This window comes from Acanthisitta chloris, unplaced genomic scaffold, assembly GCF_000695815.1.
Source record: "Acanthisitta chloris isolate BGI_N310 unplaced genomic scaffold, ASM69581v1 scaffold29281, whole genome shotgun sequence".
NCBI classification, from domain to species: domain Eukaryota; kingdom Metazoa; phylum Chordata; class Aves; order Passeriformes; family Acanthisittidae; genus Acanthisitta; species Acanthisitta chloris.
This window is the reverse complement of record NW_008658292.1, coordinates 49,670-60,017: the sequence shown is the minus strand read 5'-3', so window position 1 is coordinate 60,017 and position 10,348 is coordinate 49,670. Positions and strand designations below refer to the sequence as shown.

The 10,348-nt window shown below is 45.6% G+C and overlaps 1 protein-coding gene across 1 annotated transcript in view; it reads right to left on the bottom strand.

Annotated features, from left to right (window-relative positions):
- PPM1E (protein phosphatase, Mg2+/Mn2+ dependent, 1E) overlaps nt 1-9,731 on the bottom strand; it is a gene marked incomplete at its 5' end in the record, with an annotated part of 11,695 nt that extends 1,964 nt beyond the window's left edge. The window contains 4 exons of the mRNA XM_009085051.1: nt 777-965; nt 2,997-3,196; nt 8,021-8,139; nt 9,569-9,731. Coding sequence (XP_009083299.1) covers nt 777-965; nt 2,997-3,196; nt 8,021-8,139; nt 9,569-9,731 — 671 coding nt within the window. The remainder of the gene's footprint in view (nt 1-776; nt 966-2,996; nt 3,197-8,020; nt 8,140-9,568) is intronic.
- Between the last annotated feature and the right edge of the window lie 617 nt (nt 9,732-10,348).

Here is a 10,348-nt window from a genome sequence, read left to right as displayed (position 1 = left end):
TGCTCACTAACAGCCCCTCAGAGCCAACCTGGGTGACCGCGCGTGACGCCGCGACGTCCCCGAAATGGGAAGTGCCTGTCAGGAGTCACACACTGCTGGGGACTGCCCTGGGACTGCCTCAGTTGACTCCTATTACTGACAGACACACACATGCCTGTTGGTGAACTCACAGGGAGGTTTATTTATAAGCATCTTGAGTTCCTTGCACTTAACCCTTGCATGAGTTTAGGAGGTCTATGACTCAGTTATCCATTGCTCCCCCAAGCCAAGAAAAATGTATGTTGCAATGATGAGGGAAAAAAACCACAATGCAAGGATTAAACCTAGTTAGCATGTTTAGGTTGGATATTGGGAGGAGATTTTTTTGTGGAGAGAGTGCTCAGGCATTGGAATGTGCTGCCCAGGGAGGTGGTGGATTCACCATCCCTGGAGGTTTTGAAGCTGAGACTGGATGTGGCACTTAGTGCCATGGTCTAGTGACCATGGTAGGGTTGGACTGGGTGATCTTGGAGGTCTTTTCCAACCCAGTTGATTCTATGTGAGCATGGAAACAGCAGCATCCTCTTTCTAAAGCAGCTGGATGCTGTGAGAAGTGGAAGCTGACATCTTCATGGGACATGAAGGGCCCACCAGTGGGCACCAGCTCTGTGGATCCTGCAGGGACAACTTCATGCTGCTCCCAGCCCGTGCTGAGCACAGCACCTGGATGGAGCACCTCCCTGACAAATAACTCACAGATTAATGCTTTTGGAGTCAAGCCCAGGGAAGTCACTCACCTCCCTGGCTGCCTTCTGGACGAAGCGCTCGTCGGTCACGCGGAAGGCTCGGCACAGAGCCTCGGCTGGGTCTTGCTGAAACATCTCCTGATGGACCATGTTCACGTGGAGATGGATGGAGGCATAGATGGCAGCGTCCACTCCCCCATGACCGTCAAACACTGCGAAATAAGCTTGTTCTTCTTGGTCCTGCCAGTGGAAACATTGAGAAAACAGCTCAGGAGAAAGCAATGCAAACAGCTAATTGGATTGTCTTAAACCTCTGAACTTGGGATTTGTGGTGTCCTCATTAAATTGCAATCAGAGGCTGAGTCGCCACTGGACAAACAAACTGCCCAGACCATCTTCAGTTGACTCAATGGGAAATTTCCACCTTATTGCTGAACTCTACCTGCAAACTGCCAGAGCTGCTCTGCCAGCATCACCTGTGTAGTGCTCTCCGTGCTCCTTACATCCCATTTGCTACAACTCAGTCACACAACTCAAAAAGGAAGTGCCATTCTCATCAAAATGTGCAGGAGATTTTGTGACTGAAAACCACAGAGGGAGAACATCCAATACAGTTTGCATGAAGTCTATCTACATCAAGGGTGGAATCCACCAGGGATAAAATGCCAGTAGAGTTAAAATGGGAAGCCAGGCAGCCTCTGCTTTCATTCTTCTCCCTTCTTAAATCTAAAACACATCATTTTAGCTGCCTGTGTTTGAAAAACCTGCGTGTGCTCTCTCATCAGATAATTGTGATTACATTCACAAATCAAATACAGCAAAATCACTCATCAAGTCAGTTTTCTCAGCTTCTTCCCCTTATCTGTGCAGAGAAACAATGTGGTACCAAGAGACAGCAACTCCTGTGCCTATTCACACGCACAACACCAACCCACTGACAGTGCCAATTCAACCTTGACAGCAGCTCAATGACTAGAATATTTGCACATTGTAATTTTTAGGTAATGGGCTCCAACAGAAATTGGAATAAGAAAGCTGACAATTGACAGGCAGAGAAAACATCTGCCTCTGTTTGCATTAATATCACTTAAAGGCAAGAATGTGGATGGGGCAGAAGATGGTTATTAAAATGACAGGATGTAATAAGGAAGCAATTATGAGGCAATCTGATCCTGAAGTAAAATTCTTTCCATTTTCTTCCATTCCTCAGTGTCCAGTTTTGTATCTGATGGAACAGCAAGTGAGTGTCTGACCAGTGGCCACATAAAGAAATCAAAGGGGGAAGACTGGCCCCAGTTCCACCAAACTACTCATGATGACTCCTGTGTGAGCTGCACCCATTGTCCTGTAAGGTTTCTATTTGATTTGGCTTTTTTTTTTTTACTTTCTTTCCTTATTCTTGCATTTGGCTTCTTCCTCCAAAGAGGAAGGGTTGAAGAGCACAACAGACCAAGGTTGCCAACTGGCTTCAGTGATGAGCTGCAAGGTGAACTCCTTCCTCATTCCTTTGGCAACTTTTCACTATCTGAAGGGCCTACAAGGAGCTGGAGAGGGACTCTGTGTTAGGAACTGCAGTGACAGGACAAGGGGTAATGGGTTCAGACTGAAGGAGGGAAAGTCTAGGTCGGATGTGAGAAGAAAGCTTTTTACTCTAAGGGTGGTGAGACACTGGCACAGGTTGCCCTGACCCTGGCAGAGTTCAAAGCCAGACTGGATGAGCCTTGAGCAACCTGATCTAGTAAGGAGGTGTCCCTGCCCAGGGCAGAGGGTTGGAACTGGATGATCTGTAAGGTCCATTCCAACCCCTAAATTCTCTGATTCTCTTATGATTCTATGATTCTCATTGCCACTGGCAGTGATCTTCAACTCCTGGGCATGCTCAGCCAAAGAGAGGCTCAGCCTTGTTTTATCTCACAGCACTACAGTGCACCAGTTCCCTCTCCCAAGAGCAGATCTGCTTTCTGCACCATGGCAGGGCAGACCTTCAGCATGGCTGCATCAGCATGGGCCAGATACAAACTTTAGTCAGATGACACTGGACCAGAAATCTGTGGCAATGGCTCTTTTGTTCTCTATACCAATGTAGAACCTGCATGTCACACTGCTGCTGTGGTTACCCAGTTACCAACACAACTAACCCAACACCAGGTGTGTCCCTTGACTGCCAACCCTCCTCACATCCACCATGGGTATGCCCTTCATCTCCTCAGCAGAACACCACCTAGTTTCCCCAAGAACTGAAACTGTATTTAGCACCTGATCTCTGCTTACCTCGAGGTTGAAGAGCATGTTGAAGTCAGGGATGCAGACGTGCTTGTCTTCCATCTTCCTGCGCATGTTCTTGATGGCATGGATGGACGTCTCGTAGTAGCGGTGAGGCTTGGGCTGGAGGGGAAAGTCCTTCACCCAGTTGCTGCAGATCTCGTGCAGTTTGCTATAAACTAAGCGTGCCAACTTCACCGTCTCGATCTCTGGGGGAGGCACAAACCACAAAGGAAAGGCTGAGAGGGTTATTAAGTGAGATTTTTATTTTTTTTCCTTGCATACATTACGAAGATGAAACAAAACCGTTTTAGCCAAGCAGCTGAAATGGATGTCAGCAGGGAAATTCTGGGCTCTGATGCATGAAAAGACAAAGCCAAACTCACCATAATCAGCATTCATCAGTAAGCAGCTCATTGTTTGTTTGTCTTTTTAACTTAAACACTCTCCCATGCCTTTGGGGAGCTCATTTGCAGCATCAGAAAAAAAAAAAAGGAAAGCAAGCACAGTTCCCTCAGCATCTGATCCTGTGTGTCACTGTGCCCAGGGTGCTGCAGCCCTGCCATGGCAGCTCTGACAGGGACTTTGCCATGGCATGTAGCATCATGTATCAAACCCAAATCCACTGCAATATCACACTGGTTTTAGATCAAGCTACCCATTCCACGCAGCACCTCACTGCAGAGCTGAGGCAATACAGTGGAAATAATCCACAGGAATTATTAGCATCACTTCAAGATGTTCTGGCAGTGTACACTGCCAGCACTGTACAATTCAGGTGCCTTCTTAGTTCCTTCCAGATTTGTTATTATCTCCAGATTCCTGACTCGATGCTGTGTCAAAGCAATCTGCATGAGCAAATGAGAAAACCAAAAAGGTCTCGAATTTAAGAAAATGCTGAACTGTCACTCCTGAGAAATAGTCACTTTCAGATGTGAAAACTCAGGCACTTGACATTTGTTCTGAGATTCAGGGGAGGAAAACAGGAAATAAGCATCAGAGCCGAACACATCAAAATCTCTTTGTTCGTGATCGTTTACCAAAGCCAGAGATCTTCAAAGCTGAACAGCAGCAATCCAAGAGTGCCAATCATTCCTGCAGGAGGAGTGGCTCCAACACAGGGAGTGGAGGGGAGAGTTACAGCATCTCTTGGTTCTCTGCAATTCTGTGAAGAGCCTCAAAGCAGCATTTACTCCTTTCTGTGCCGCTTCTACAGCAGATGTGAGTTACAGTGACTGGGACCAAGAACTGGGCACTGGTCACAGCCTGACAGAGCTCAAGAGGTGTTTGGACAATGCTCTCAGGCACAGGATGTGATCCTTGGGATGGTCCTGTGCAGGGTCAGGGGTTGGACTAGATCATCCTCAAAGGTCCCTTCCAACTAATTATTCTGTGATCCTTAGGAACAAGATAGAATCAGCAGAGCTGGGAATGTGAGTTGGTTCAAACTTAACCTGCGAGAGCAGCGATCAAACTGGCAATAAACTATACACATAACCAAAAGGAGAAGCCTTAGCTTCTTGATCACAGAGCTTTAAGAACAGCTGGTGGGACCCAAATGGTTGGGTCAGCCCACCACTGCCACAGCAGCAGGAACCAATTTCCCTGCACCTCCTATGCTGCTCTCAGCAGTGCCACCAGAGATCTTTTTGCTGATATTTAAAGAGGGAACACGCACAGCCTGACGTATCCAAATGACACTTTCCAGAAGGAAGCCCACAGACTTGCCCTGCCATCTCTTTCCACTGGGCAGGTGTTGTACCTGTCAGTGTCACCAGGCTGGTACACCTCAGAGTGTCACCCTGAAGGAGGATGGGAGCAAACCCATTGGCTGTGCTGAGCTCCTCAACACCCTTCCCAGCGGGAGTGTGCGTAGTGTCAGCATCATCAATAATTGCTCTTGAGGTTAAAACAGGAGAAAGGCCCACAATGGTTCAACCACCCCCTCACAGCTGGAAATTACTCATCAATTGTTAATGTTGCAGCGCTGAGCCAAGGCTGACTCAGCTGTCATTGTGGTTGTGTCACGGAGAACTTCATTTCCCTCCTGCTGCTCCAAAATCCCCAGGGCTGGAAGGAGCACTTAACTGCACCACAGCTAGTGGGAAATCCAGCTCAGGCATTACTGTTCCCAAAGATAACTGACTCTTAGGGCAAAACCAGGGTGGAAAGAATACCAGTAATTGGATCCTGCTTTTTAGTACCGTATTTTATGGCCTTTCTTGGAAACATGGACAGTGTGACTACAGAGCTCAGTAGCCACATTTGTGGAGATGTAATCAAGACAACAACCAAGGTCTTCCTTAATGTAGGCACTCCATTTTCTGACTAGTTAATCATCTCTTTGTGTCTTGGGTATAGTAATCCCATCTCCTAGTACCTGGAACGAGTGGGTAATGGGACGTGGGGATTTGCTTTGTGATACCTGCTGGATATTTTAGACACTCCACCATGTCACATGGTCCTACTATCCAACCTCCTTGGGTGGTTCCTTGTCAGTGCCAATCCTCCATGTGACTATCTTCCTCCACAAAAACCCCCAAACCTAAATGTCCTTCACCTGACCTTCCACAAAAGAACTCAAACATCACTTCATTCTCATGGAAGCTCTTTGTTCCTCTCCAGTGCAACTGGAAAAGTGTCAGTCATGGCCTGTGGCTCAGATTCTGTTCTTGATACCTAAAGAGATATGGTCACCCCAAACATAACAGGCCCATATTTTTGCATTCCTACATTTGTAGGCTCAAAAGTTTTCCTTCTTCTATGACTTGCATCCTTCTTTCATGGAGCTTCTAATTTCCTTTCCACCAACACACCAATAACTGCTTTCACCACTCCTAAGTATATGACATGATTTGTCATCTTGCAATTCCCTGAGTAAAATGTGCTACTAAGGATATTCGAAACAACTTTTTTTTTTGTCTTCTAACACATTCAAACTTGAGGCAAATCAGGTAAATGTCTTCTTGTATTACACAGAGTAAAAATATTTCTGGGCTCCTAAGAAAAACTGACATAGAATTGGATATTAGAACCAGCCAGCTGAATTCAGCTTGGTCTCACCTGCTGCAGCACTGGGGTACTGTGAACTCTGAGCATGAAACTTCAAGATGTAGAAATTCCACTTTCATCACCTGCTACAGTTTCCTCTGTTGAATTTCAGAGCATGAAAGCGTCTCTACATGGCACCAGTGAGGGCAGCTCTACCTACCTGCCCCAGGTTTCCCCTAGGAAGGTTTGCTAGGAGGGAGTTGCTGTCCCTTCACAAGGAAATCCTCAGTGCTGCATGAATCCTCCCACTTTTGGTTGGTTTTCTTAGCCAAACATCACCTGGTGATGAAGATTTGATGAAGCACTGCCACAGGTTGCCCAGAGAAGCTGTGGCTGCTCCATCCTGGAAGGTTCCAGGCCAGGTTGGATGGGGCTTGGACAACCTGATACAGTGAGTGGCATCTCTGCCCATGGCAGGGGTTGGAATGAGATGAACTTTAAGGTCCCTTCCAACCCAAACCACTCTGTGACTCTGCCAGTTTGTGATCACTACAGCTAATGCTCTGGGTTGAAAATTACCATTTATGGTGTATTGTCTGAAATTGCAGTGTTCATATAAAACTGCTGCTTTCCCACAGGCCAGAAGATGTTCTCTCTCTGCCTCTCCCCCTTTATCTTTACAATTTAACACTTCACACTGCATCAGGAAAGGTATATTTTATTTTCAAGTACCTTCATTATGACAATTCACCTCAACAAACTGCATCTGGATCCCTATTCTTAGGGCCTGCCCTAGTCTGGTCCCTCTCAATCTGTGTTTGCATCTGTGTCTTACAGACTGAGACCTATTTAAATGGCAATTTCTGTAGGTGTGAGGGGTTTGTGGTGGGTTTTTTCCTTTTTCTTTTTTTTTTTTTTTTTTTTTTTGAACTCTTTAGATATTCTGTGTGGAGGCTTAGTCAACATTTCCTTGGAGACTGTCAAATATTTATGCAAGTCTCCAAGATCTCAATTTGAAATTAATGAAGGCTGCTCAGCCAGAACAATGACAAATCTATTCCATTTACCTGCTCAGCAGGAGGAGCAGCAATACCTACAGAAAGGGAACCCATAGCATGTTTTTTTGTTTCTCAGGTTTCCAAAAGCCCCTGAGGAATACAGCAGAATCTTCCTTTTTGAAGACAGATTTATAGATCCTCTTTACGCTCAGAGCACTGATTTTTTTTTCCCCATCAAAAAAGGAGAGAATGGACAAAGTGGTTTGGTGACTGCATGTTCAAGATCAAATGGCAGAATTCCTGTCAATACACGTAGGAAATATTGTTCTTTGTTGTAATGAGCAAACCAGAAACTTTTTTGAGGTTATTTAGGTCAGCAGAATCCTGAAATGATTTACAGTGCGTGACCTTGAGCTGAATGCTGCAAAAAATCTTGTTAGCCAACACAGATCAATGAGGAAATGGAAGTTCTTCCTTTTCAGCACGAAATCTCTTCACACTATCTTCTGCTCAAACTGTATAAAAAATTGAAAGCCATAGTAAAACCTGCACTGACTGAAATAATTCAGAATTGTATTATCTCTTCCCACATAGATTTGACTTTGCTCCAAGGATGAGGGAGGACAAGTGGCACTTGCCAGCAGAACCACAGTCTAAAGTGCTGATAAAGAAATTCAGGGCCAACAGATAGAGCCATAAAGGTGCACTTAAAAGAAAGGAGTGATGTCAGAGCTGACAAAGCTTTGACTGAGAAATTAGCCACTAGCTCTATCAGGAGTAGTGGTAAATTCTCCATTAATCTTTTTACATCCATATGGGCTATTCCTCTACCAGAAATCCAGTCCAACTTTGCTTAGCTAGCTGGGAAGAGGAACTAATCTGAGGGAAAACTAATACCATTCAGGTGCTCAGACTGGATGGATCACTGAAGTCAATGCTGGCTGGAAAAATCTAGGAGTTAGCTGCAGAGTCTTCCAGCCTACAGTGCAAATGGAAGATCCACACCAAGTAGGACTGTCTGTAGTCATGCCCAGAGGTACTTACGGATGATCCCGTCCGCGTTGTCCACGTGCTTTGGTAAGAAATGTGCCGAGAGGTCGCTCTGAAGAACTTCATCTGAAGTTGCTCTGGCTAAAGCTGAGGCCAAAAATGAAGGGCAATTACTGGAAAAGAGAAAGAGAAAGCCACAAGAAGGTTATTTTAATCTGCTTTAACAAGGTAACTTGCAGTCAGAGAAATGCACAACAGTGTTTTGCACCAAGATTCTTCTTGGCTAGTGGCACCACAACCCTGCAGCGAGAGCTCAAACTCCCTGTGGATTTTGGTAACCTTGTTTCACTCCCATGTTCCCTGTTTCTTAAGCTTTAATGTTCCATTTCCTAACCTCTATGGAAATGCTTTTCAGATCTAGACCTGACCCCCCTGCACAGCCTGTCACGCAACCCTTGCTCACCATACGTTTTCTACATGTTCATTATATACTTTTATCTGTCCAGTTTCTCCTAAGAGTTGGAGTCAAGATTCCAAATGATGGGGCAAGTCCTCAGATTTCCAAGTGTCCAAAAGCTCACCAAGGAGCACTGAAAGTTAAGGCTGACCCATAGCAGGCAAGAAAGTTGATGTGCATGAGGTAAAAAACTCCCTCGTGAATGGTTTCTATCCAAAGTGAAGTGGCTTTAACTCACTTTAGGTTAATTAAGCCTGGTATCTCCCAAGGTTAATTAATCCATAGCAAACTAAGGCCACTTTAATGTACATTCATTCAAGAGGAGTTTAATACCTCTTAATTTATGTATGACTTTGGATTTCTCATTGGTCAGCTTGAACATCTCCAGGTGTCTCCTGCTGACACAGCCTGAAAGTTGCAGTTTTCATAGACATCCCTGGGGTAACAATGTCCTGCACAAGATGTCACAGGGCCATGCAGGAACACACAAGCCAAAAACTGGAGAGGGGGTGTTAGCCTAGAACCATCAGTCCAACCAGACCTGGAGCAGAAAAACTTCTCCACACAAAACCAGACTCATCAGGCTTCATCCTGGAGTGATGGTTCACGGCCCAGGAAAGCCAAGTGCCTCCTTCAACTGGCCCACGTGCCAAAGCAGGGAGCCTGAATTCCAGAAAAACAGCTTGGGTTGTTTTGAAAAGCCATTTTACCATCAAGTTTCCCAGATTCTTGATACTAAATGCTGCTACAAACAGCTTACGCAACCGCTTTAGAATTTACACACAGAATAAGTGCTCTGACCCTCATTATTTACCATTCAACATATCCAGAAATTATTAAAGTACAAGATTAGCAATAAATAGCTTTGTCCAAGTGGTACACTGCCATGAGACAAGCTCTGACCCTTGAAGTGAAGCAGAGCTACTCTCACCACGTTATTGCCTCGTCGTAAGAGTCTTCCCTCAAATGAGCTGCTGAGCATTCTGCTCACGCAGCACCTCCAGCCTCAGCAGCTAATGAACCACGACTGCTGGGGGAAATCAGCTGTCTTAGGACTGGCTCTTCCCAGCACAACACAGGAACTCTGATCCTATTTACATACAGCAATGCCTGCTGAAAGAGGAATCAGCAAGAGGAGGACACACCGGGACCTCCGGTACTTGCTGCGCGTGTAGGAGCTGAGTCTCTGTCTTGTCTTGTCTTGTCTGCCTTTATTTAGCTCAAAAAGAACAGGTTTTTCACTTCTATTATTAGCTCTAACACTCCAGAGCAGAGATGCTGGTGACTGGTCATGTTTCATGAGATTCCCTGTGTTACAAAAAGAGGGAAAGATTACAATGCCCAGGATAGAGTAATTTAGGAAGAGATTTTTTACAGAGAGAGTGCTCAGGCATTGGAATGTTCTGCCCAGGGAGGTGGTGGATTCACCATCCCTGGAGGTTTTTAGGCTGAGACTGGATGTGGCACTTAGTGCCATGGTCTAGTGACCACAGTAGGGTTGGACTGGATGATCTTGGAGGTCTCTTCCAACCAGGTCAATTCTGTGATTCTATGATTCTAATTCCACCAGCAGTTAGCACAGCGAGGACAGAACCCACAGGACCCTGAACTTGTTCCCCAGTCCAAGGCTCACCCCGACCAGCTCAGTGCTGAAATCTGTAGGAAAACCAAACTTGTTTTGTGTCTTTTATAAACAACCTCTCAGGAACATCCATTGATGGGCAAAGAGGGAACCTGGTTAAGAACTGGGGCAACAAGAGTTGCTGAAAGAGAGACTTGGGACCTAAACAGCAGAGAAAAAAATATCCCTGATGTGAGGAACTTCTGCTCTGCCTGGGCTTGGAGGGTGAGATGGACATGTCTGTGAAGACACAGAATCAACCAGGTTGGAAGAGACCTCAAAGATCATCGAGTCCAACCCTACC